General features: G+C 41.8%; 1 protein-coding gene across 2 annotated transcripts; it reads right to left on the bottom strand.

Annotated features, from left to right (window-relative positions):
• Positions 1-26,821, bottom strand: LOC115104275 (transcription factor 20-like). 2 transcript variants are annotated; one of them, XM_029625638.2, is made up of 6 exons: positions 26,327-26,821; positions 5,087-13,584; positions 4,828-4,921; positions 4,582-4,645; positions 4,257-4,357; positions 1-2,535 (listed from the first exon to the last, which is right to left on the bottom strand). In XM_029625638.2, the coding sequence occupies exons 2-6, from the start codon at positions 12,449-12,451 to the stop codon at positions 2,519-2,521; spliced, it is 7,641 nt and encodes a 2,546-aa protein (XP_029481498.2). In that variant the 5' UTR covers positions 12,452-13,584; positions 26,327-26,821; the 3' UTR covers positions 1-2,518. The 2 variants fall into 2 exon arrangements, with proteins under 2 accessions (XP_029481498.2, XP_029481499.2); XM_029625639.2 differs by having other exon boundaries at positions 4,596-4,645.
• Between the last annotated feature and the right edge of the window lie 697 nt (positions 26,822-27,518).

The raw sequence follows: 27,518 nt of genomic DNA, 5'->3' as shown, positions 1-27,518 counted from the left end.
TGTATTTAAAATATATATATATATCTTTATTTAACTAGGCAATTTAGTTAAAAACAAATTCTTATTTACAATGACGGCCTACCCTGGCCAAACCCTAACCAAGACAATGCTGGGCCAATTGTGCGCCGCCCTATGGGACTCCCAATCACGGCCAGATGTGATACAGCCTGAAATCGAACCAGGGTCTGTAGTGACGCCTCTAGCACTGAGATGCAGTGCCTTAGACTGCTGCACCACTCGGGAGCCCCGTAAACATGTTGTGCCAAACATTTTAGAGAAATAAGCTTTTTGTGTTTATGTGCATTGAGCCTTTAAAAAAGCCATTTCCGTTTGAGCTGACATATGCAGTGTTCACCGTGAATGCAGTCTCCGTGAACACAGGAACATTGCCTTTAAATTTCAATCATGCTGTAGTGCGGATCTTCAGCGCAATGGACTGAATCGAGCCCTTGGGGTTTTCAGGAAAGTGGGGAGCTGGCTCCAACCACAAGAAGGAGCTCTTCATCAACATTAAGGAAAAAACAGAATTACACAACACACATCCATGATGGAACATACAGTACAGTACTCAAAACACCACAATGATGTCAAAACACAGACTAGCATCCCTACTAAACTTCAAGGAGACATGCAGAGGGACGGACACTCATAACTCAAAAAGGTGTTTCTGCTAAGACAATATGGCGACCATGCTTCAACCAAAATGTAGCTGCAGGGCACAGTTCTCAGCGCATTTCTGACATTTGGGTTCTGAATGACATTTGTGACTGAATGACATTTGTGACTGAACGCATCACTCACACTTGGGTCTGATATGTGGGGCCAGATTTAATCCTCACCTGGAATATAAAGTGAATCTGAGGCTCACTGTCAGCGGTACACAATTTAAAACACAGCAGGAGTGAGAACAGTGTGTGGGTGTGAGAGAGAAAGAGACTGAGAAGAAAAGGAGTGACAGAATGAAAGGAGAGACTATTTGGCTGAGAGAACTGAGAAAGGATCTTCCTCTCCAATAAAAACAAATTAAGAAATGAAAAAAATGAATGGCTTAAAAGGACAACAGTACAATGTGAAATATTCAAAAGGATAGCATTCTTTGAAGCATTTAGTAAGTAGTTCATATACATATTGACAGGTTTCTAATACAGCATGTTTTCAATATCATACTTTTTTTCCTTTCAATTCAACATTTTTTTTTTTTTTTTTACAAGTACAATAATAAAAAATGATAGACAACACCACGTACGACTCACTTGTTAAGTTTATGGCAACGCTTCTTTTGAATGCATTTAGCATTTCTTGATCCATATCTTAAGTGTCATTGAGAAATGAACCTATTAAAGTACTCAGTATATACTGACTCCTCGTTCCACAGTAAAGGTGGGGACTCCCAGTCCCAGTCATTCCAAAAACCCTCTAGATTCCAAAAGGTTTTGGTAATGCTCGTTAGAATTTTGTCAGCCAAATGTGACTTTCTTTTCACATAAAACCCCACCCATATACTGAACAAGGTCCACCACAACGTCAACACTTGGTTTACCTGTCAAGTGACGTCTTCTCCCAATCGACATGGTCAAAGATGGCAGGCATGCATTAGTCTCCTCCTGTCAGGGTTCAATTGTTCTCTCAGCACATTATGAATATTTAGTTTGAAAAATAAGATCATGTCCATTTTGATTTTCATGACTACCATCTGTACCGTAAAAACCCCAAGGATGAAAAATAAGAACACTTTTCAAAGGACCAAAAATGGACACTCAAATCCACATTTTCACACACATTCACTCTTATACATTCGCACTTTGAAAGGCAACAAATGTCCATTCTCCAAGGCAATAATGTCTTTGTGGCAACTCGGCCTTGACATTCCAAATGATGTCATTCTGGCACCTCCCTCTCCAGGAATGATAAAATATCCCATGTTTGATAAATGTTAACAAAAATATAAATGGCGATAAATCTATTTCAGTAAATACTGATGCAGATACAAAATAATAATGATAACTAAAATAATGATTATGAAGATTATGATAAAATACTACATGAATTAGATACATTGCCTCTCCTTTCCAACTATAATGTCAACTTTTCACCCCAACCCTCTCTTATAGTCCTCTGGGTGGGTTGTTCCCAATACTCTGATTCATAACATTTGGACAAAAAAACATGATAGAGAAAATGACTAGAGCCATGATGGAAAGAAGAGTTTGAGAGTATTTCCAGAAATGCAAAGTTTGCCTAGAGAGGCTGTTTGTTTCTTTTAAGAGGAAGTTCCTTTCTGTTCCGTCACTCGCAATGTCTCGTTCTGTCCCACTTTGGTCTTCCTTTTTAGTCTTCCTCAGCGTTGCTTTGATCTGTTTTTCTTTTTAAAGTAAGGAGTTTTTCTTTTTCTTAAATGTTTTAAAGTTAATTCCTGTTCAGAAATGTTACAATCCTCTTTTTTCTCCGTCATCATAGTCCACCCGTCAAAAGATGCACGTCCCATCCTGTTTAGGGCTGTTTGCTTCACTGACAATCCTCATCGTCCAAACATACCTAGGAAAGGATACAAGAAGCAAGTGTGTATTGACACCAGGGATTACACAACCCTGTGTGTGGTGGAAACAGTGGGCATCTCCAAATATATGATGAGCAGAATACTTTTAAAAAACGTTGTGTTACCTTGAAGCTTATGATATAAACAAAAATAATAAGCAGCCCTGGGCTAATAAATATTGGGCTTCATTTTTGACAGACACTTTTTTTGGTTTAACAATTTGCTAATTTGAGGATAATTTGATATGAACACAAACAAATAGAACAGGGTGCTCAGTCTCATACCAAACAAATAGAACAGGGTGCTCAGTCTCATACCAAACAAATAGAACAGGGTGCTCAGTCTCATACCAAACAAATAGAACAGGGTGCTCAGTCTCATACCAAACAAATAGAACAGGGTGCTCAGTCTCATACCAAACAAATAGAACAGGGTGCTCAGTCTCATACCAAACAAATAGAACAGGGTGCTTAGTCTCATACCAAACAAATAGAACAGGGTGCTCAGTCTCATACCAAACAAATAGAACAGGGTGCTCAGTCTCATACCAAACAAACAAATAGAACAGGGTGCTCAGTCTCATACCAAACAAATAGAACAGGGTGCTTAGTCTCATACCAAACAAATAGAACAGGGTGCTCAGTCTCATACCAAACAAATAGAACAGGGTGCTCAGTCTCATACCAAACAAATAGAACAGGGTGCTCAGTCTCATACCAAACAAATAGAACAGGGTGCTCAGTCTCATACCAAACAAATAGAACAGGGTGCTTAGTCTCATACCAAACAAATAGAACAGGGTGCTCAGTCTCATACCAAACAAATAGAACAGGGTGCTCAGTCTCATACCAAACAAATAGAACAGGGTGCTCAGTCTCATACCAAACAAATAGAACAGGGTGCTCAGTCTCATACCAAACAAATAGAACAGGGTGCTCAGTCTCATACCAAACAAATAGAACAGGGTGCTCAGTCTCATACCAAACAAATAGAACAGGGTGCTCAGTCTCATACCAAACAAATAGAACAGGGTGCTCAGTCTCATACCAAACAAATAGAACAGGGTGCTCAGTCTCATACCAAACAAATAGAACAGGGTGCTCAGTCTCATACCAAACAAATAGAACAGGGTGCTTAGTCTCATACCAAACAAATAGAACAGGGTGCTCAGTCTCATACCAAACAAATAGAACAGGGTGCTCAGTCTCATACCAAACAAATAGAACAGGGTGCTCAGTCTCATCTCATACCAAACAAATAGAACAAGCAAATAGAACAGGGTGCTCAGTCTCATACCAAACAAATAGAACAGGGTGCTCAGTCTCATACCAAACAAATAGAACAGGGTGCTCAGTCTCATACCAAACAAATAGAACAGGGTGCTCAGTCTCATACCAAACAAATAGAACAGGGTGCTCAGTCTCATACCAAACAAATAGAACAGGGTGCTCAGTCTCATACCAAACAAATAGAACAGGGTGCTCAGTCTCATACCAAACAAATAGAACAGGGTGCTCAGTCTCATACCAAACAAATAGAACAGGGTGCTCAGTCTCATACCAAACAAATAGAACAGGGTGCTCAGTCTCATACCAAACAAATAGAACAGGGTGCTCAGTCTCATACCAAACAAATATTAGTCTTTTCAAATCCTTCAGAGTTGTAACATTCATTTTGGAGCCCTCTCGCACGGTCGCACCATTGCCTTTTAAAAACGTACCGATCCTATACTCCTGCGTCTCCTCCTCCTCAGTGTCTCTCTCAGCCTCTCTCAGACTGCTCAAGGTACACAGATTTAGCTGGCTGGCTGCTCTGGGGAAACTGCAGAATATAAGAGGGGGTGAGGGAGGTGCAAAGGAGAGAAGGTAATTCAAGTGGTAATTTGTTTCTTAACTATAGTGGCAGAATTGAGTTTCTGAACTATAGTTGCAGAATTGAGTTTCTTAATAACTATAGTGGCACATGAGATAAAGGACTTTAAAATATATTAACACAATGAAGAGTCACAAATATTTGGTTTCCCTAAGAATGATATAATAACCAACCTCTCCTTTTTTACCTTGTGCTTCGGACATCGTAGTGAAAAGTTATCTTCATTCAGAGAGCAGTCTGAGGAGAGGTGAAGGAAAAGTGATACAAATGACATAACCATCAACTCAGAAAATTATAACACTTAAAATAATTGGGTACTATTGTAGTTACAGTGGGCAGCAGTAGGTAAGGTTTAGGACACAGCATATGAGTAATGAGATTTAACATTCGGTATTAAGGAAATGTTTTGATGCTCTTACCTGCATCCATGGCACACGGGTAGTGATATCTCAGTGTGCAGCCTTTGCTGTAACAGCCGAGGGTTGAGCCAACCATTTCACAATATGAACAGACCTGAAGACAGACAGACATAACATAGAAAAAAAATAATTAAACATATAACTGTGGACATCTGAGAACTGCTTTAGGTATATTGAGCTGAAAAGAATATCTATATATAGTAACTAATATCAGTACATTGTAAACTGTATAGACGTCAACAACAAAAAGATTACTCACTGTGTCTCTGGCACCATCTAGTGCCTCCTGTAGGCCATACAGTCTTCCATTGACCAGGTAAACCCCACTGGTCCAGACCATGCATGCCTCATGCACCCACAGCTCCTCTGGGTCCATAGGCATCTGAGGAAGTTGGGCCAGCTGTGCCAAAGGCCCAAGGGAGTCTAAGGTTGGGGGAGGGGGCTGGAATGGCAATGAGGCTTTGCTGTTGGATGGCACCATTCTTGGGGAATTCTCACTGGATTTCTGTCTCCTTTTAAATCTCGGGTGCGACGTCAGCTTTCTGTGTTGTGGCCTTTGTTGAGTGTCTTCTGTCTGCTGTTGCTGGCATGGTTGGTTTTGCTGACTGTAAGTGGGCTCATTCTGAAGTTCAGGTTGTTTCCTTAGCTCAGTAATTGGTTTTAACTCTGGAGGCATGTCCCAATTAAGAACTGTTGTCTTGTTGGTGGTGGTTTTAGCAAGTTTGCTGGCCAGATAAAGCATCTCCCCTCCACCTGCTGGAGAGGCAGTGCCAACAGCAGTGGCAGGGGAAGTTGTATTTGTCTCTTGATTGAACATGCAATCACTATAAGTTGAGGATTTGATAATTGGCACATCTTGCAGTTCAGGGCCCTGGGTGGTCAACACATTTGAAATGGTGTCGAGATTTTGCACATTTCTACTCATCCCAGTAGTTACAAGACTCTGTCGAATCTGGGGTTGATTCTTGGGAAGCCTCGTAGCATATTCAGGAGGGTAGTAAGGTCCATAGAGATCCCCAAGGTTTTTGTAATTGGCCCATTTCTGGCACAGGCAGCAGAGAAGACGGCCAGAATGAATGGATTCAGTAATCACAGGGCCTGGTAGAAGGTACTCAGATGAAGGTAGAACCTTTCCTGCCTGGAGGGCAGAGTCTACATCCAGTTCCCTCTTCTCTTTGACCCTCTCAATTTCTCCGTCTCTCCTAGGCAGTTGAGACAAAAGAGCTGAGGTCAAAAGAGCTTCAATACCACTACTGCTTGCTTTCCCTCCAACCGCTCCACGCTCTCCCTTCATCTTTTCCTCTTCACCATTCACAATTGTGCACACGGCTCCTATCTCAGCTACTTTCCTCTCCACATGTATGTATGGAGCAAAGGCACACTTGCTATTATCAGGAAAAACTCTGCTGTTATCAAAATGTTCCCCTGCTCTTGTAGCCGCTTCCAGGTCATCTTTGGCCGCCGCTGCTGCTACTCCTCTTCTTCTCCTCCTCTGCCTGCCTCTTGATCCCACTACCTCATTCTCGTCTTTCACCCCCCCTTGTTCCTGGCAGACTGATATCACCTCCGGCTCTGGCTGAGTGTCCTCACTTTCAGCATCCACTTTTACTGCTTGGGTCAAGACTGGTGGAATCTCAGGAAGAGTCATTTTCTGATCAGTTGGAGGAGTGACTGATGGGGCAGAGGCTGTAGTGCTAGGGCTTGGGGCTACCTGTGGGCTAACAGTTGCAGGAGAATGAATGGGTGGGCCAGACAGAGCACTTGGGCTTGCATTCTGTGCCTGGGCCTGGGAGGCTTGAGCACGTTTTTGCTTATTCACACTTCCAACAGGCCTTCCCTTCTTCTTGCCTGATGGGAAATAGCCTTTGGGTACAGAACTGTCTGATTGTTTGGAATCTTGTGGTGACCCTGTCATTGCCAAAGATGACCTTGGAGAAGTTTGATGCGGCTGTCTTAGTAAGTGCCCTTGAGCCTGACTGTGGTGTGGTGGGGTGGTTCCATAATAGTCACTGCTACTGTAATCATCAAATCCAATCCCAGTTTCTTCAAGTTTTTGTCTCAGAAGGTTAGCAGCAGATTGTTCACCTCTTCGAGTCTCAAGTTGCTGGTAAGTATTAGTGAAATGTTGAATATCAGACAAGGCAGATGAAGAAGGTGGGGGGGAGCCCTGTACTGGACAAGGTAGTGGTGGAGGTGGGGGTAAGGGCCCTAACAAGGTGAAGTCAGCGGGCATCTCTTTATCTCTATCACCAGTACTAGATGCTGCAGTCCCTAACCCAAAGTCAAAGTCTGGCTGCAAAGGTCTTGTAACAGTTCCTGTGGTGCCGCGTTTAAGAACTTGTGATGTCTGGTGAGGATCACAGGGGTATGCGGTGGGAGGTAACGGTCCAGTCTCATCAACCCCTCTGTAGGGCATAATGTCACTTAATGAGAGACTTTCATCGAGATAAGGTAAACATTCCTCTTCGTCCTGTGTGTCAGTAAACTGTGACATTTCAGTGTGAGAAAATCCAGCAAAATCATTTGAGTCAACATCGGTATGGCCGCTGTTAGTAGATTTCTTCACATTTGGTGTAATTTTCTGAACAATAGCCTCCAGTTTCAAACCTCTCCCTTTTCTTGGAGGCAGACTCTTCTTACCCTGAACAGGTGAGGAGGATTGTGAATAAGTGCTTTGTCCAGGTGTGGGACAAGGAGTGTTAGGTGAACCAAGTGTAGTTATATCTGAACTGGATGAGTCATCGTCATTTTGGAGGCTGGATTCAGAGTAGGTCAAAGGTGAGTGATATGAACTAGGGGCACTCCTTTGCTGTGATACATCCTGATGCTGCCTCTTGGCTGGGATAGGGGAAATGAAAGAACGAACTCTCCTCCTCAACATTAATGGATTAGTGTCCCCAGAACCCCCAGTTTTATTTGATCGATGGCTCTGTGGCATCACGGAATTGACATTGCCACCAATACTGGGACCAACTGTTTTCATGGAATTAGGTGTTGGATGGAGTGATTTAAAGATTTCTTCTGTAACCACTTGGGAGACAGGTGATTCAAGAATGTTGGAGACTGGTGGAGCTGTTGGAACCAATTGGGGGGCAACAGACCCAAGAGGAGCAGCAGGAGGTGGCTGTTGACTTCTCTGGTAAGGATCCCCCTCCAACATCCCCACACTCTCTCTACCAGAGTGTGTTGACTCCCACATTTTCATGTCATAGTAAGTGTTCTGATGAGGAACTTGCTGTTTAGCAAACGGTTGGCGATTGTGCAAAATGTCAGTTGGAGACTGCATCCTTTGTCTCTGCTCTGAATGACTGAGTTTATGTCTACCTGGAGAAGTACTGGACTGCATCAGATCCTTGGTGGGTCTATTAATGGTAGCTGCCCAATCAAGCCTGTCATCCAAGTCATGAGCATGGAGGTGAGTATACATTTGTAATTTGTTTGCGGATTGTGGGTTTTGTAAATGAACTTGGGGTGAGTGGTAGGGATTGTGAAAATGGGGGTTACGTGGCATCATATTGCCCTCTCTTGTATCACCAAACCTGGAACCAGGAAAGCCACTGGCATGCCCTGCAGATAAATCTACACCATGTGGGTATGACTGATGTCTTGATGGTGGAGACAGAGGGTTGGTGGTAGAGGGATAGTGAGAGGTTTGCTGCAGATGTTGAGAGGGCATGGTGGTGGTCAAATCAATCTTACATCTTCTAAGAGGCTCTGCATTCTTAACTACAGATGGGTGTAAAGCCTTTTTATGATGCTCAACATCAGTTTCCTTGGTTGTAAGACCACTATGATGGACAGCCTCTGCAGTCTCCTTTGATGCTACCTTCACTCCAACCTCTTTTTTATCTCCTAACTCCTTACTGTTCCCTAGATCATTTGTTGATGGCAGTTGGATCACAGAGGCACCAATTGGACTTTTTTCCCGCTCTCTTTCAGGTGTACAGCGGCGATTGGGACAAACATCACATATGACAGAGCGGCGCTCTTTAGATGGAGGTAAAAGGGAAGACGTCAACATTTGAGACTCAATTTGACCTATGGTTCCAACACTGCCCGCTAGCGGCTCTGTTTTCTGCAATAGGAGTTCCTGTACAGCTGATGATGAGCTGGGCAGACCTGAAGGGGGTTTCCTGTGAGGTAACGAGTAGTCGGCTAAATTGATGTGTTTTGGTGGAGGTCCAGACAAAAACTCTGTAGACTGTGGCATATGGCTCAGGTGACGCTGCGGTGTTGCCATTTTATTTTTCTCTGAAGAAGCACTGTGAGATCCCTTAGTATCTACTCCTTCAGACCTCAATGAGGATTGAGGTGATTCTGGTACAAAATCCGATCCAGGCCCCTGGCGCTGATTTAGTTGAAGAGGCTTTCCAGGGCTTGTCATTCGGGAGGGGTGGGACGTGACCTCTCCAACTCCAGTTTGGGTTCTCATACTTTCAGCCATGCCATAAGGATGCCTGGTTTGGTACTGTTGCCGAGTCATATTTTGAGCCTGGAGATGGGCAGTTAGTGCCTGTTCAGATCGCCCATAGCGCCGGTCTAAGTGATAACCCTGTAGAACCTCCTGCAAGAGGCTTGGAAATGGATGCTGGAGTTGAGAATTATCATCATGTCCTCTTGCTCCTGATCCTTCTCTTCTCCTCACTGATCCCTCAACTGTAGTACCCGCGACATCCTTGGTGTGTTCAGGGGCATAACTGGGCTTTGGCTGATGGAAGCCTTGATACCTTGAATTTGATCCTGTTACACTCCCTGGACTAGGTCTCCCTCGGTTCTTCAAACCCATGGCAGCACCATGTGGTGACTCTTGGTAACCATATTTTTGAGGACCTGAGGGGGGATGATTTTGAGGGACAGACCGCCCAAAGTTAGATTTCTGGGGAACTTCATGATGAGAGGAATATAGACTCAAATCCATTCCTTCCTCCCCATTATGACGACTAGACTCTCTAAAGAAGCTGTCTGAATGTTTCTCCTCTATGCAGTTGTCTTGTGCACATGTAGCTTTTTCTGGATGATTTACCTCACAACGAGTTGACACAATAACACCCACTCCACCAGCATTAGTCTGTTCCTCAATATTTTGATCTTGATTGGAGTTGTCCAAATCTCGTGTCTTACATCGTTTTCCGTCCTTCTCATCCCCCTTTTTGTTACGGAAGGAAGATCGATCCAATTTATTTTCTTTGTCCTGCCCATCTTGTCGCATGTGTCCCTCTCTGGTCTGCTCTCTCGGGTCTGCACCATGGGTGCCTTTTTCAATCATCCCTCCACTTTCTTCTTTAATTCCTTCATATTTAATTTCCCTTGTTTTCCTAAGCCCATTTTTAGTATTCACATCAGTGGCACCAGGCTCAGAAACACAGTTTGCGTGGAACTGAGGAGCAGGAGAGGGAATGGGGCATGAGGGAGTAGAGGAAACAGGAGGGCGAGAATGTACGCTTGGACCAGGCTCAGCAGATTGAGGAGCAGAGGAGGGAGATGACAATGAAGGTGTCCGGGTTTCAGTTGTCTTTCTTTCAGAAACATCTGATGGATTCAGAGATTGTTTTGTAGAAGATTCCGTGAACATCCTCTTCCCTTGTGAACCCTGATCACTCTTTCCAGTATGGGATTGGTTTTTACTTGAACCGATGCATATCTGACTCTGAGATGGAGGAGGATAGTAGCCAGTTGGTTCTGATCCACTGCTTGTGCCACTCATCTGCCGCATTCTAGATTCCCCCCCCTCAGAAATCTGCTCATCGCGTTCCTCTTTGGCCCTTGATGATACTCTTTCGGACACCAGAAAGGAATCTTCATCACCTCCAGCCTCCGAGCTAGCACCTTCACCACCACCAATCCCACTGCTTGAGGCAGCACTGACACTTCGACTCCTTGGTTGAGTAGAAGGAATGGCTTGTAATGCCTGCAGCATTTGACTTTGTCCATCTTTCCCCCTTCTATGTGACATTAATGTGTCAGTGAGAAGCATATGTTGCACTGTATTGGGTAAATTCGCTACCTGTGATGTCAACGCATTTAGACTGTTCAAGCCAGGATCTTGCATGAGTTTGTCAAGAGGAGAAGATGAATAGACAGACGAGGATGACCCTTCTTCATGTGATCCTTTTCCTGTACCTGCAGCCATTCTGCTTCGGTTTGAGACTAAGTGACCACCTCCAGCGCTTGTATTCAGACCAGTAGCTTTGTTACTGCCACTGCTGCCACAACTACTGATGCTGCTGTTGGAGTTGGGTGTGGGACTCAACTGAGGCAAAGTCTGCAATAAGCGACCACGGCAACTACGAGGATTTGGGGGAGGAGGATGTGATGGAACATGTGGGGGACATAAAGGGTTCCCATGACCTTCTGAGACACCCATCAACGGGGAAGGTGAGGAGCTACAACTGGGAGACTGCACTGCAGAGGCAGCTGGAGAGGGGTTCGATATAGGGCTGAAGTTTTGGTTAATCTGGCCCTGTTGGGGTTGAGAGTGCATTGGCGATTTGGAGATTTCTTGACACGGTTGTTGAGGCATTCCGGGATTGGTGGATTGGTGATGTTTAGAGTATACAGAACCTGGTGGAGGGGCATGATGCTGCATTTTGAGAGAATTGTCGTAACCTACTCCTAAATTGTGCTGAGAATTGCGGTCCTGGAGGGTGGCTTGTTTGTGGAGTGGATGAGTTTGTGGGGAGTATGAGGGGTAACTTGAAGAGTGGTAACTCTGTGTAACATTCTCCAGTGATCCAACATTGTTTGTTGTAGCTGAACTTGAAATTGAGTTTGAATTAGAGTTCATATTTGGAGAGCTGTTGACTTTAGGTTCAAATCCACCACCACTGCTGGCCCCATCATGATATCTCTGTGGTGGGGAGCTGTACATTCCTGATGACCCTGTGGATGCACTACCCTGTGGGGAGTAGTGTGAGAACTGTGGAGGCATTCTGTGTCCAGAGATGGGATAAGTCCTATGCTGCTGTCCATGTTGCAGAGCTTGATGGGCGGGGTAATTCTGTCCATGTTGGCGGTGCTGCATCTGAGGCCCTGATGCTGGCTGCATTGCAGGGTTCTGACCCATTTTGTACTGATGGGAGGGGGAAAATGCTCCAGCACCACTGCTGCCACTGCTACTACCACCTGAGCCGGCCGTCGAACCATAGTCCAAAGGATAGGGAGACATCATCCCGGAGGAGCTAGTTCCAGCTTGTCTGTACTGCTGAGGTATATGTCCATCCATATTTGAGTACCCAAAACCTGCCCCATATGCCATACCTCCTCTTCTATGTCTGTCCTTTCCACCCATTGCAAAATAATAATCCATTGTTTCCTTTTGGTAAGGGTTGCTACTACTGCCACTGTGAATATTACCGTGTGATGATTCCCCAGCTCTGTTTCTTGCATCATAAGCAAGCATATGGCCAGCTTGACTATGGTGGTGGTGCCCTCGATGGAGTAGGTGTCGACTGTGACTTTGAGGGTTTAGGGGTGTTTGCTGTTGCATCCCAGTGTAGTCGTCTGTCATCCTTGGGGATATCTGGGGATCTGTTGATGGTGGTGGGTAAGAGGGGCCACCTCCACCCCTACTAGTAAATCCAGGAGGAAGAGCTGGAGGTGCTGGACTGTTGGGGAAATTCTGCATGTTTTGATGAATTTTTACAAATTGTTTAAGGGAATGTTTTTTGTTCTGTAATGGCAGTTACTGTGTCCGTTGACTTCGTAGGCTTGCAGTTAAAGGATGGTGGAGAGTCCAACAAAGTCCAGCAGAGTTGAAGCAAGTGACTTTATCACAAATGTTTTATCACACTTGTAGCAGCAATCGAAGATGAAGCAAATACTGAGGCTTGAGCAGAAAATGACCAGTAATTTTCAATTAGATGCGACTAAAGAACTTCTGAAATCTGCTGATAATGTAAAGTAACTCCATTATAGGTGTAATAGTTGGAGAGTTGAGTTCAAATTACAACTAAAGATCCGTTTTTCTGTACTAAATGTAGTAGCGATTTCAAAGTTAAAAGGATATGATACAGATGTTGCAGTTTGGCACTAAATGTGAATATATCAAGTGCAAGAGAGACAACAGCACTTGAAATAATAGGCAACAGCACTTTCCACTGTATAAGAGCACAGGCAAAACAGAGTTAAGATAAAATTGCAGTGGGATTCAATGGTGTCCCATGTGCAAAAACTTTTCAAGAGTAACCGAGTCACTGCCTTTTAGACTGCTGGACTGCCATTGCAGAAATTATTCAGTTCTGGCAGGAGTAGCATATGTGAAACAAGAATTCTTCCCTCGTGTAGGTTTGCATGTATTTGACTAGTACCTGTGTAGAAACATCCTTAGAAATGCTCGCCTGTACTTTCATCCAATAAATGTCTCAAACCAAAAGGGGGGAAAAAATCCACTGACATTTGTGTGTTCTTGTTGAGATTAATACTTTTTGAAATTCTCTTTTTTTTTGTCATTCCCTTAGATTTGTTGACGTATGTAGTTGGATTGTAGAAAAGTCTTTGGTCTCCAGTTTCCCCCAACTTTAGTTCTTCTTCACCAGTGTTTATCTTGGTGCTCTTCTATATCTCCAACATGTTTCTGTCTTACCTTATTTCCTTTTTCTTTCAATCATTATGCAAATTGAACGTCTCCCACACCAATGTCCAAAAATAAGGTTTCCATTTAATCAGCTTCTTCTTGTTTTTCTTTTGCAGTTTCTCTCCAGTATTTCCATCCATGCGAGTCCATCTCTCTTCAGTTGTTTACAGGAGCTCTGTGGAAATCTGAAAGAACAGAAAAATAAACTAAAATAACTGTGTGTGCCACAACGACCACATAGCCTATACTGTACATAGGATATTACATCCAAAGATTCTGTGTGGGTTTTTGCTGACAAAGTAAGTATAGTGTGTTTGTTGTTAACCATTGCATAACCCCTTACTCTTTCTCACAGTGTTCCTTAACTTATACCACATGTTCTATTTTAGTATTGTACTAACTGTAGGTCTTACTGTACAAATAGTCACATACAGTGGGGCAAAAAAGTATTTAGTCAGCCACCAATTGTGCAAGTTCTCCCACTTAAAAAGATGAGAGGCCTGTAATTTTAATCATAGGTACACTTCAACTATGACAGACAAAATGAGAAAAGAAAAAAAAAAATCATTTATTTGCAAATTATGGTGGAAAATAAGTATTTGGTCAATAACAAAAGTTTATCTCGATACTTTGTTATATACCCTTTGCTGGCAATGACAGAGGTCAAACGTTTTCTGTAAGTCTTCACAAGGTTTTCACACACTGTTGCTGGTATTTTGGCCCATTCCTCCATGCAGATCTCCTCTAGAGCAGTGATGTTTTGGGGCTGTTGCTGGGCAACACGGACTTTCAACTTCCTCCAAAGATTTTCTATGGGGTTGAGATCTGGAGACTGGCTAGGCCACTCCAGGACCTTGAAATGCTTCTTGCGAAGCCACTCCTTCGTTGCCCGGGCGGTGTGTTTGGGATCATTGTCATGCTGAAAGACCCAGCCACGTTTCATCTTCAATGCCCTTGCTGATGGAAGGAGGTTTTCACTCAAAATCTCACAATACATGGCCCCATTCATTCTTTCCTTTACACGGATCAGTCGTCCTGGTCCCTTTGCAGAAAAACAGCCCCAAAGCATGATGTTTCCACCCCCATGCTTCACAGTAGGTATGGTGGTCTTTGGATGCAACTCAGCATTATTTGTCCTCCAAACACAACGAGTTGAGTTTTTACCAAAAAGTTATATTTTGGTTTCATCTGACCATATGACATTCTCCCAATCTTCTTCTGGATCATCCAAATGCTCTCTAGCAAACTTCAGACGGGCCTGGACATGTACTGGCTTAAGCAGGGGGACACGTCTGGCACTGCAGGATTTGAGTCCCTGGCGGCGTAGTGTGTTACTGATGGTAGGCTTTGTTACTTTGGTCCCAGCTCTCTGCAGGTCATTCACTAGGTCCCCCCGTGTGGTTCTGGGACTTTTGCTCACCGTTCTTGTGATCATTTTGACCCCACGGGGTGAGATCTTGCGTGGAGCCCCAGATCGAGGGAGATTATCAGTGGTCTTGTATGTCTTCCATTTCCTAATAATTGCTCCCACAGTTGATTTCTTCAAACCAAGCTGCTTACCTATTGCAGATTCAGTCTTCCCAGCCTGGTGCAGGTCTACAATTTTGTTTCTGGTGTCCTTTGACAGCTCTTTGGTCTTGGCCATAGTGGAGTTTGGAGTGTGACTGATTGAGGTTGGGGACAGGTGTCTTTTATACTGATAACAAGTTCAAACAGGTGCCATTAACACAGGTAACGAGTGGAGGACAGAGGAGCCTCTAAAAGAAGAAGTTACAGGTCTGTGAGAGCCAGAAATCTTGCTTGTTTGTAGGTGACCAAATACTTATTTTCCACCATAATTTGCAAATAAATGTATAAAAAAATCCTACAATGTGATTTTCTGGATTTCTTTTCTCATTTTGTCTGTCATAGTTTAAGTGTACCTATGATGACAATCACAGGCCTCTCTCATCTTTTTAAGTGGGAGAACTTGCACAATTGGTGGCTGACTAAATACTTTTTTGCCCCACTGTATAATCTGCAATACAATGAATCAGGAGTCAACGTGTCCAACTTTATAACATCATACTGTAATTACACTATAGGCCCACCTGCCGATGTAACTACCATGTAAATAAATACACAGGTATTAGGGCACTTGCTGTAAAGTGGTATCAAACTAAAATGTGCAAAACCACAACTATATGATTTTGAGGGGCAACATTTGTCCAGACGTCAACGGCGACAATATAGCGTATTTGTATTGTGTGTGTCAACTGCCTCTGCTGCGTTTGTTCAATTCCTGATAACACATTTAACTCAAACATCCATCCAACGAAAGGCACTAGAGTAGAGGGTAAATCACTTTTTGACCGCATCCTTTTTGATTTAAAGAAAACTTTCCATACATGTTTGCCCATGGAATAAGTGGTCATAAAGTTACTTTTTGGACCTGAATGCCAAAACATTCAGGAGATAGAGGTGATCAAATTTGACCCATTTTGCATCACCCACCACACCAAGAGACATTAGGTTAGGGACGATACCAGTTTGTTAGTACCGCAGCAAGGGGAAAAAAAACACAAAGTGGATTCAACAGCTCTAATGTTGGAAACAAACATCCTTATGTTGTCATCCAGAGTCACATGTTTTTATTTTCCAAGCTATAGCACACAATATTTGACATACAACAGGTTTTTAAAGGAGCGAAGAGTTTTGCAATATTGCGATACTGGTATCGTCCCGGCCCTATGAGACATCCATGTCTTTATCACTGGAAATGATCAACGGTTGAGTTTGATATCATTTTAAAAGCTTACTAACAGGGTTGTCTAACTATTTTATAATTTCTTGGAGAAAGAAAAACTAAATTAATTATTATTTGTTGATGCTTAGACCCCACTTTACATCATCTGAAGTTTGTGTGTTGTGCCCGCCAATGGTTGAGACACAACATGCTATTGAATACAGAGTGGGTGTCATTTAAAGCATAGAAATGTAATTCATAGAATGACTTATCCCTTCAAGACCACTGTAATTTAACTGGTACACCATTGAAATTGAAATTACATTTGTACTTCTAATTACTACCACAAAGATGGCCACTAGTCCACCCACCGGCAAATGTCAACTTAACTGGTCATGTATATTCTATTATCTATATTTCTATGCTTTTAATAGGTTTCCTACGGAGGATTGACAGTGTTATTTAAACCAACTTATATTCCCATTCAAGTCAACATTCTCTAATGTGTGGACCTCCAACCATGTTTGTGGTACCATTTGAAAGTCAAAATGTCTATTTTTTTAAATACATTTATCAGACAAAACATGACACCCACCCTGTATTCAAGAGCATGTTGCGTCTCAACAGATGGTGGGCACAACACCAAAACCTCAGATGATAATTAGATAAATCAATCAATTATTTTAAAAACTGTTTGACAACCCTGTTCGTAAGCTTTTAAATATCAATCTCAAAACATTTATCGTTTCCAGTGAAAGCAAAATAGGTCAACTTTGACCACATTTAATGACATTTTATTTAACCTTTATTTACCTTTGACCACATTTATCTCTTGAATGTTTTGGAATTCAGGTCTAAAATGTCACTTTCTGAGCAGTTCTACAATTGGCAAATATGTATGAAAGGTTTCGTTCAAATCAAAAGGGGTGCTGTCAAAAAGTGATTGAATTCAAATGTATTTACCCAGAGGCCTAGCAGCATGAAGTCAAAACAATGGCACAATAATGTCAAGATCACAATGAATCCATGTAGGCCTACATGGATTGTACATGATTACAAATCATCTTATAAAGCTGTGGTAAACCAGCCATGTGGTTTCTTATCACATCACTAAAATAATAAAACAGGTGAGGTATAGCTCAACGTAAATGTATTTAACAGCTTTCTAAGGAATTCAATCAACAGGGACTCTAATTATGCGGTGACGCCACTTTGATGGGGTCATCATTCATGAGGGGCCAATGTAACACGTCTATTGTCTGTTTTAAATACACACTGTAAAAAGTGCTTAATTGACCAATTGCTTGCAGCCAACTTCTGTAGTCTTTTGTAAAAGTGTCATTTGTATAGCCAAGGCCTTGAACCTTAGTCACTGTTCTAGCCATCTACCACCTGGTACTCTACCCTGCAACTTAGAGACTGCTGCCCTATGTACAGTCATTGAACACTGGTCACTTTAATAATGTTTACATACTGTTTTACACACTTTATATGTACAGTGCCTTCAGAAAGTATTCACACCCTTTGACTTTTTCCACATTTTGTTGTGTTACAGACTGAATTTCAAATTGATTAAATTGAGATTGGCCTACACACAACACCCCATAATGTCAAAGTGGAATTATGTTTTTAGAGATTTTTTACAAATGAATTTGAGGGTATAAAAATAAACGGAATAGAGATAGGACAGGTAAAATTCTAGAAGAAAACCTGGTTCAGTCTGCTTTCCAACAGACACTGGGAGACAAATTCACCTTTCAGCAGGACAATAACCTAAAACACAAGGCCAAATATACACTGGAGTTGCTTACCAAGACAACATTGAATGTTTCTGAGTGGCCAAGTCGCAGTTTTGACTTAAATCGGCTTGAAAATCTATGGCAAGACTTGTAAATTGCTGTCTAGCAATGATCAACAACCAACTTGACAGAGCTTGAAGAATTTTTTAAAGAACAATGTGCAAATATTGTACAATCCAGGTGTGCAAAGCTCTTAGAGACATACGTAGAAAGAGTCACAGCTGTAATCGCTGCCAAAAGGTGGTTCTAACATGTATTGATTCAGGGGTGTGAATACTTGTGTAATGGAAATAATGTATTTAATTTTCAAAACATTTGAAACATTTCTAAAAACATGTTTTCACTTTGTCATCATAGGTTAGTGTGTGTAGATGGCTGTACCAACTACATGTGGAATAAGTATCAACTAAATGTGGAATAAATCAAGGGGTATGAATACTTTCTGAAGGATCTGTACATACTGTATTCTAGTCATGGCTCATCCTATATAACTACTGCTGTACACACCTTTTCTATTCATATACTGTCTTTACACACCATTATATATAAACAGTTGAAGTCGGCAGTTTACAAACACTTAGGTTGGAGTCATTCAAACTTAAAACTTCTCAACCACTCCACAAATGTCTTGTTAACAAACTATAGTTTTGGCAAGTCAGTTAGGACATCTACTTTGTGCATGACAAGTAATATTTCCAACAATTGTTTACAGACAGATTATATCACTTATAATTCACTGCATCTCCAGTGAGTCAGAAGTTAACACACACTAAGTTGACTGTGCCTTTAAACTGCTTGGAAAAATACAGAAAATGATGTCATGGCTTTAGAAGCATCTGATAGGCTATTAACATCATTTGAGTCAATTGGAGGTGTACCTGTGGATGCATTTCAAGGCCAACCTTCAAACTCAGTACCTCTTTGCTTGACATCATGGGAAAATCAAAAGAAATCAGCCAAGACCTCAGGAAAATAAAATGTAGACCTTCACAAGTCTGGTTCATCCTTGGGAGCCATTTCCAAATGCCTGAAGATACCACGTTCATCTGTACAAACAACGGAAGTATAGCGACCACGTGGCCATCATACAACTCAGGAAGGAGACGCATTCTGTCTCCTAGAGATGAACGTACTTTGGTGCGAAAAGTGCAAATCAATCCCAGTACAACAGCAAAAGACCGTGTGAAGATGCTGGTGGAAACAGGTACAAAAGTATCTATATTGACAGTAAAACAAGTCCTAATATTGACATAACCTGAAAGGCCGCTCAGCATGGAAGAAGCCACTGCTCCAAAACCGCCGTAAAAAAGCCTAAATATGGTTTGCAACTGCACAAGGGGACAAAGATCGTACTTTTTGGAGAAATGTCCTCTGGTCTGATGAAATAAAAATAGAACTGTTTGGCCATAATGACCATCGTTATGTTTGGAGGAAAAAGGGGGATGCTTGCAAGCCGAAGAGCACCATCCCAACCTTGAAGCAAGGCGGTGGCACCATCATGTTGTGGGGGTGCTTTGCTGCAGGAGGGACTCGTGCACGTCACAAAATAGATGGCATCATGAGGCAGGAAAATTATGTGGATACATTGAAGCAACATCTCAAGACATCAGTCAGGAAGTTCAAGTTTGGTCGCAAATGGGTCTTCCAAATGGACAATGACCCCAAGCATACTTCCAAAGTTGTGGCAAAATGGCTTAAGGACAACAAAGTCAAGGTATTGGAGTGGCCAGAACTGAAAAAGCGCATGCGAGCAAGGTGGCCTACAAACCTGACTCAGTTACACCAGCTCTGTCAGGAGGAATGGGCCAAAATTCGCACAACTTATTGTGGGAAGCTTGTGGAAGGCTATCTGAAATGTTTGACCCAAGTTAAACAATTTAAAGGCAATGTCAACAAATACTAATTGAGTGTATGTAAACTTCTGACCCACAGGGAATGTGATGAAAGATATAAAAGCTGAAATAAATAATTCTCTCTACTATTATTCTGACATTTCACATTCTTAAAATAAAGTGATGATCCTAACTGACCTAAAACAGGGATTTTTTTACTCGGATTAAATGTCAGGAATTGTGAAAAACTGGGTTTAAATGTATTTGGCTAAGGTGTATGTAAAGTTCAACTGTGTAATATATATATATATATATATATATATATATATATATATATATATATACACACACAGTGCTGTGAAAAGGTATTTGCCTCCTTCCTGATTTCTTTGCACATTTATCACACTTAAATGTTTCAGATCATCAAAACAAATTTTAATATTACACAAAGATAACCCAAGTAAACACAAAATGCCGTTTTTAAGTGATAATTTTATTTATTAAGGGAAAAAAAGCTATCCGAACCTTCATGTGACAAAGTAATTGCCCCCCCCTTGTTAATTAAATTAAAAATAAATAAATAAATGTTTTACCATTATTTAACTAGGCAAGTCAGTTAAGAACAAATTCTTATTTTCAATGACGGCCTAGGAACAGTGGGTTAACTGCCTGTTCAGGGGCAGAACAACAGATTTGTACCTTGTCAGCTGGGGGATTTGAACTTGCAACCTTTCGGTTACTAGTCCATTGCTCTAACCACTAGGCTACCCTGCAGCCCCAATCATGAATTAACTGTGGTTAATCACATTTTTTGGAAAGCTGAGTTCAATTTCACTAGCCACACCTAGGCCTGATTACTTCCAGACCTATTGAATCAAGAAATCACTTAAATAGAACCTGTCTGACAAAGTGAAGTAGGCCAAAAGATCATGCCGCGATCCAAAGAAATTCAGGAACAGATGTGAAACAAAGTAATTGACATCTATCAGTCTGGAAAGGGTTACAAAGCCATTTCTAAAGCTTTGGGACTCCAGCGAACCACGGTGAGAGCCATTATCCACAAATGGAGAACATTTGGAACACTGGTGAACCTTCCCAGGAGTGGCCAGCCTACCAAAATTACTCCAAGAGGGCAGCGACGACTCATCCAAGAGGTCACAAAAGAACCCACAACCACATCTAAAGAACTGCAGGCCTCACTTGCCTCAATTAAGGTCAGTGTTCATGACTCAACCATAAGAAAGAGATTGGGCAAAAATGTCATCCATGGCAGAGTTCCAAGGCGAAAACCACTGCTGACCAAAAATAACAAAGGCTCGTCTCACTTTTGGCAACAAAAAAAAACATCTTGATGATCCCCAAGACTTTTGGTAAAATATTCTGTGGACTGACGAGACAAAAGTTGAACTCTTTGGAAGGTGTGCGTCCCGCTACATCTGGCGTAAAAGTAACACAGCATTTCAGAAAAAGAACATCATACCAACAGTCAAATATGGTGGTGGTAGTGTGATGGTCTGGGGCTGCTTTGCTGCTTCAGGACCTGGGCGACTTACTGTGATTGATGGCATCAGGAATTCTGCTACCAAAAAAAATCCTGAAGGAGAATGTCCGGCCATCAGTTTGTGACCTCAAGCTGAAGCGCACCTGGGTTCTGAAGCAGGACAATGATCCAAAACACACCAGCCACCTCTGAATGGCTTAAAAAAAAAAAGAAGGTTTGAGTGGCCTAGTCAAAGTCAGGCCTTGAATCCGATTGAGATGCTGTGGCGTGACCTTAAAGGTGGTTCATGCTCGAAAACCCTCCAATGTGGCTGAATTAAAACAATTCTGCAAAGAAGAGTGGGCCAAAATTCCTCCACAGCGATGTGAACGACTCATTGCCAGTTATCGCAAACTCTTGCGATTGCAAACGATTGCAGTTGTTGCTGCTGAGTGTAGCACAACCAGTTATTAGGTTTAGGGGGCAATTACTTATTCACACAGGGCCATGAAGGTTCGGATAGCTTTTTTCCCTTAATAAATAAAATCATCACTTAACTGCATTTTGTGTTTACTTGGGTTATCTTTGTGTAATATTTACATTTGTTTGATCATCTGAAACATTTAAGTGTGACAAATGTGCAAAAAAGTTCATCAGGAAGGAGGTAAATACTTTTTCACAGCACTGTATATGCTGGAAACGGCAGATTTTTAATGGAATATCTACATAGGCGTACAGAGGCCCATTATGAGCAACCATCACTCCTGTGTTCCAGTGGCACGTTGTGTTAGCTAATCAAAGTTGATCATTTTAAAAGGCTAATTGATCATTAGAAAACCCTTTGCAATTATGTTAGCACAGCTGAAAACTGTGGTTCTGATTAAAGAAGCAATAAAACTGGCCTTCTTTAGACTAGTTGAGCATCTGGAGCATCAGCATTTGTGGGATCGATCGCAGGCTCAAAATGGCAAGAAACAAAGACCATTCTTCTGGAACTCGTCTGTCTATTCTTGTTCTGAGAAATGAAGGCTATTCCATGCGAGAAATTGCCAAGAATGCGAGAAATTGCCCTTCACAGAACAGCAAAAACGGTCTCTAACCAGAATAGAAAGAGGAGTGGGAGGCCCCAGTGCACAACTGAGCAAGAGGACAAGTACATTAGTGTCTAGTTTGAGAAACAGACACCTCACAAGTCCTCAACTGGCAGCTTCATTAAATAGTACCCGCAAAACACCAATCTCAACAGTGAAGAGGCGACTCCGGGATGCTGACCTTCTAGGCAGAGTTGCAAAGAAAAAGCCATATCTCAGACTGGCCAATAAAAAGAAAAGATTAAGATGGGCAAAATAGCAGACACTGGACAAAGGAACTCTGGTCAGGGACACATTATTCCATTTCTGTAAGTCACATGTCTGTTGAACTTATTCAGCTTATGTCTCAGTTGTTGAATCTTGTTATGTTCATACAAATAGTTAAGTTTGCTGGAAATAAACGCAGTTGACAGTGAGAGGACATTTCTTTTTTTGCTGAGTTTATGTACAGTACAAGTCAAAGGTTTGGACATACCTACTCATTAAAGGGTTTTCCTTTATTTTTTCTATTTTCTACATTGTAGAATAACATTGAAGACATCAAAACTATGAAATAACAATCATGTAGTAACCAAAAAAGTGTTAAGCAAGTCCAAATATTTTTTATGAGATTCTTTAAAGTAGCCACCCTTTGCCTTGATGACGGCCTTGCACACACTTGGTATTCTCTCAACCAGCTACATGAGGTAGTCACCTGGAAGGCATTTCAATTAACAGGTGTGCCTTGTTAAAAGTACAATTATGGAATTTCAAATCAAATCAAATTTTATTTGTCACATACACATGGTTAGCAGATGTTAGTGCGAGTGTAGCGAAATGCTTGTGCTTCTAGTTCCGACAATGCAGTAATAACCAACAAGTAATCTAGCTAACAATTCCAAAACTACTACCTTATAGACACAAGTGTAAGGGGATAAAGAATATGTACATAAAGATATATGAATGAGTGATGGTACAGAGCGGCATAGGCAAGATACAGTAGATGGTATTGAGTGCAGTATATACATATGAGATGAGTATGTAAGAAAAGTGGCATAGTTAAAGTGGCTAGTGATACATGTATTACATAAGGATGCAGTAGATGATATAGAGTACAGTATATACGTATACATATGAGATGGATAATGTAGGGTATGTAAACATTATATTAGGTAGCATTGTTTAAAGTGGCTAGTGATATATTTTACATCATTTCCCATCAATTCCCATTATTAAAGTGGCTGGAGTTCAGTCAGTGTGTTGGCAGCAGCCACTCAATGTTAGTGGTGGCTGTTTAACAGTCTGATGGCCTTGAGATAGAAGCTGTTTTTCAGTCTCTCGGTCCCAGCTTTGATGCACTTGTACTGACCTCGCCTTCTGGATGATAGCGGGGTGAACAGGCAGTGGCTCGGGTGGTTGTTGTCCTTGATGATCTTTATGGCCTTCCTGTGACATCGGGTGGTGTAGGTGTCCTGGAGGGCAGGTAGTTTGCCCCCGGTGATGCGTTGTGCAGACCTCACTACCCTCTGGAGAGCCTTACGGTTGTGGGCGGAGCAGTTGCCGTACCAGGCGGTGATACAGCCCGACAGGATGCTCTCGATTGTGCATCTGTAGAAATTTGTGAGTGCTTTTGGTGACAAGCCAAATTTCTTCAGCCTCCTGAGGTTGAAGAGGCGCTGCTGCGCCTTCTTCACGATGCTGTCTGTGTGAGTGGACCAATTCAGTTTGTCTGTGATGTGTACGCCGATGAACTTAAAACTTACTACCCTCTCCACTACTGTTCCATCGATGTGGATAGGGGGGTGTTCCCTCTGCTGTTTCCTGAAGTCCACAATCATCTCCTTAGTTTTGTTGACGTTGAGTGTGAGGTTATTTTCCTGACACCACCAATTTCTTTCCTTCTTAATGCGTTTGAGCCAATCAATTGTGTTGTGACAAGGTAGGGGTGGTATACAGAAGACAGCCCTATTTGGTAAAAGTCCATATTATGGCAAGAACAGCTCAAATAAGCAAAGAGAAACGACAATCCATCATTACTTTAAGACATGAAGGTCAGTCAATACGTAACATTTCAATAACTTTTAAAGTTATTGTGCAGTGCAGTCGCAAATGCAGTCGCAAAAACAATCAAGTGCTATGATGAAACTGGCTCTCATGAGGACCGCCACAGGAAAGGAAGACCCAGAGTTACCTCTGCTGCAGAGGACAAGTTCATTTGAGTTACCAGCCTCAGAAATTGCAGCCCAAATAAATGCTTCACAGAGTTCAAGTAACCATCCCATCTAGTTTGTGCTTAGTGGAACTATCATTTGTTTTCCAACAGGACAATGACCCAACACACCCCCAGACTGTGCAAGGGCTATTTGACCAAGAAGGAGAGTGATGGAGTGCCGCATCAGATGACCTGGCCTCCACAATCACTCGACCTCAACCCAATTGAGATGGTTTGGGATAAGTTGGACCCCAGAGTGAAGGAAAAGCAGCCAACAAGTGCTCAGCATATGTGGGAACACAGTTGGGAAAGCATTCCAGGTGAAGCTGGTTAAGAGAATGCCAAGAGTATGCAAAGCTGTCATCAAGGCAAAGGTTGGCTACTTTGAAGAATCTAATATATATTTTGATTTGTTGAACACTTTTTTGGTTACTACATGATTCCATGTGTTATTTCATAGTTTTGATGTCCTCACTATTATTCTACAATGTAGAAAATAGTAAAAAATAAAGAAAAACCCTTGAATGAGTAGGTGTCCAAACTTTTGACTGGTACTGTATATGTATTTATATTCCATTCTCTGACATTGCTCCTTCTGATATTTCTGAATTTCTTTATTTGTGTTTTTCTGGATTTTGTGTGCATTTTTATAGATTTTTTTTTTTACTGCTATATATTAAAACACTGCTGGATTTCTCTGCACCTGCAAATCTGTTAATATGACCAATAATATTTTATTTGAATGATAATTGGCAGGTTTCAATCGTGACAGTTAAATGATATCGTTACACATTTTGTCAGTTTCGTTTTCCATGTCAGTTTATTACTACATCCAGTAGCCTAATAGGTTTGGGGTTGAATACTTTTGGACCAATATTACTCCGTTTTATTGACTGTAATTAAAATGTTGATGGTGGGGACGTGATAATAAATTAATTATGGTATAAAATGTTGTCATTAATTGAATGCTAGCTACAACATGACAGTTTATGAAGAAACAACAGCCGATTCAATTAGAGACAAATGACGCTTTTATTGACACCACAGTGCTGTCACACCAGGTGTTAAACGTAACCACTGGCCTCACGCACTGTAAACAAGTTGTCTGTAGAGTTATAGGCCAGGACAGAAGTAGGTTGATGAACCACGTCCTCTACTAAACCAATGCCATCCATGGCACATAGCTAGATATGATGAAGCTAGCAAAAACTGTGGATAGTGAATAACATTGAATAGGACGCTAAATGTTTAATATCAGCTAGCCATTTGAGCACACACTGTATTTTATTTCGTTAGCTACGTTAGTTGCAGACCAAACTATGCGCGAGCATACTAGAATCTAGATAGTAGTTTCATGTTGACGTTAGTTGTAGCTAATATTAGCTAGCTAGCACGTTTAACGTTAGCTTCATGCATCACAATTAGTGGGTGCTGCTGGACTAGCTAGGCTATTAGAACCCCATTTGCGTCATTGCAAATTGTGTTAGAGTTATTTTGCTGCAATTGAGCTACGTTAGCTATCCTGATAAAATAGATTTGTGCACAACGAACACAATTAGCTAGCTAACTAGCAATGTTATCTACCTGGTCTGTCCAATAATCATAATAGGACGAGGAGGCAAGCAGCTTACAAAAAGAGGGTGATTAGGTGCAGATGTTAGATATACAGCAGTGGTAGGTGGGTAAGCATATATATATAACGCTGAATAAAGCGGATGCTGCTGAAGACACTATTCCCCCCAACATGTAATTTCCCCTTACTAAACGCAGAGAAAAACAAAACAGAGACACTTTCAATGCATACGTTACCTGGGAACGCTTAAGGCCCCTCGAAGAGTAAAAGGTTGTTTTGTGACACTCCCGCTGCTCTGGCAGGAAACCCCGGTCTTGAGTCGACTGCTCCGCCGCTTTTCCCTCACCCTCTTGTCGTCTTGACAACCCCGACCAGCGGCGGTGAGTCGGGGGCCCCGTCACAATCAAATCCCGGGCCTTTCCTCCAATTTTCCCTTTCTTTTGTCCTTACCTCCACAAATTATGAGAGCACAATCGGGGTGCCTGTAGGTCCCTTAACCAGTGAGGTCCATACACCCCCTCCCCTCTTGTTCCCTCTCCTTTCCCTCTTTCACACACTGTTTAGGTGAAGCCACCTAGCTCGAGCTCAAATTAAACGCATTGCCAGTGTCACCGCACTAACTGTACAACTAATAACTATAAATCTCAAGTGCCTATTTCCATGATACGTACATCGTATAAAAGCATGCATCTATCCGTAGACCTATTCGTTTTCCTGTTACTGTTTTTTTTGCTACTGAAAGACCGCCTTGAAAATGCATACACTCATATTCCTGCACCCCCTCCATCCTCTCTTCTCATCTCTTCACATCACATCTCTCCATCTCCCCTGCTTTCCCAATATTTTCTACTTAATTATTTTTTTTATATATATATATATATATATATATATATATATATACACTGAGCGCAAAAGATGACTGTTTTGAATCACTGCATTTTGTTATCTTTGCTCTGGGGTTGAGTCTTTCAATCAGTCTCTTTGTTCTTATTTCATCCAAGTGCATGATTACTGAATTCACTACAAAGGAACCCATAAAGAGACGTGACAGTGGTTGAACGGTGTTAAGAAAATGGCTTTAATAAAGATACAGACAGCATACTGGTTGATGTGGTCTTTAAAATCTCTGATGTTTAGGGATAACGCCTGACATTCAGTAGCTGCAGCCTACCTTAGCTGCAGCACACTGACACCCAACACATAACATAGAGCCCTTCTCAACTGACTCCTGACTTGTGAAATGTCTCATTAAATTACCCTACTGCAAGGAATACCATGCACTGAAATTAAAGCAATGAAAGCCTAGGCTATCGAATAGCCTACCTGATTAGATGTATCACATTGTGATTAGGAAACCATGTTATCATGTACAATGACAGAGGTTCTAAACAATATTGTTTCCCTATTTAATTTGTGTTGTCGCTGAGT

Source organism: Oncorhynchus nerka, linkage group LG21 (genome assembly GCF_034236695.1).
Source record: "Oncorhynchus nerka isolate Pitt River linkage group LG21, Oner_Uvic_2.0, whole genome shotgun sequence".
In the NCBI taxonomy this organism is placed as follows: domain Eukaryota; kingdom Metazoa; phylum Chordata; class Actinopteri; order Salmoniformes; family Salmonidae; genus Oncorhynchus; species Oncorhynchus nerka.
This window is presented reverse-complemented; position numbering and strand designations above follow the sequence as displayed.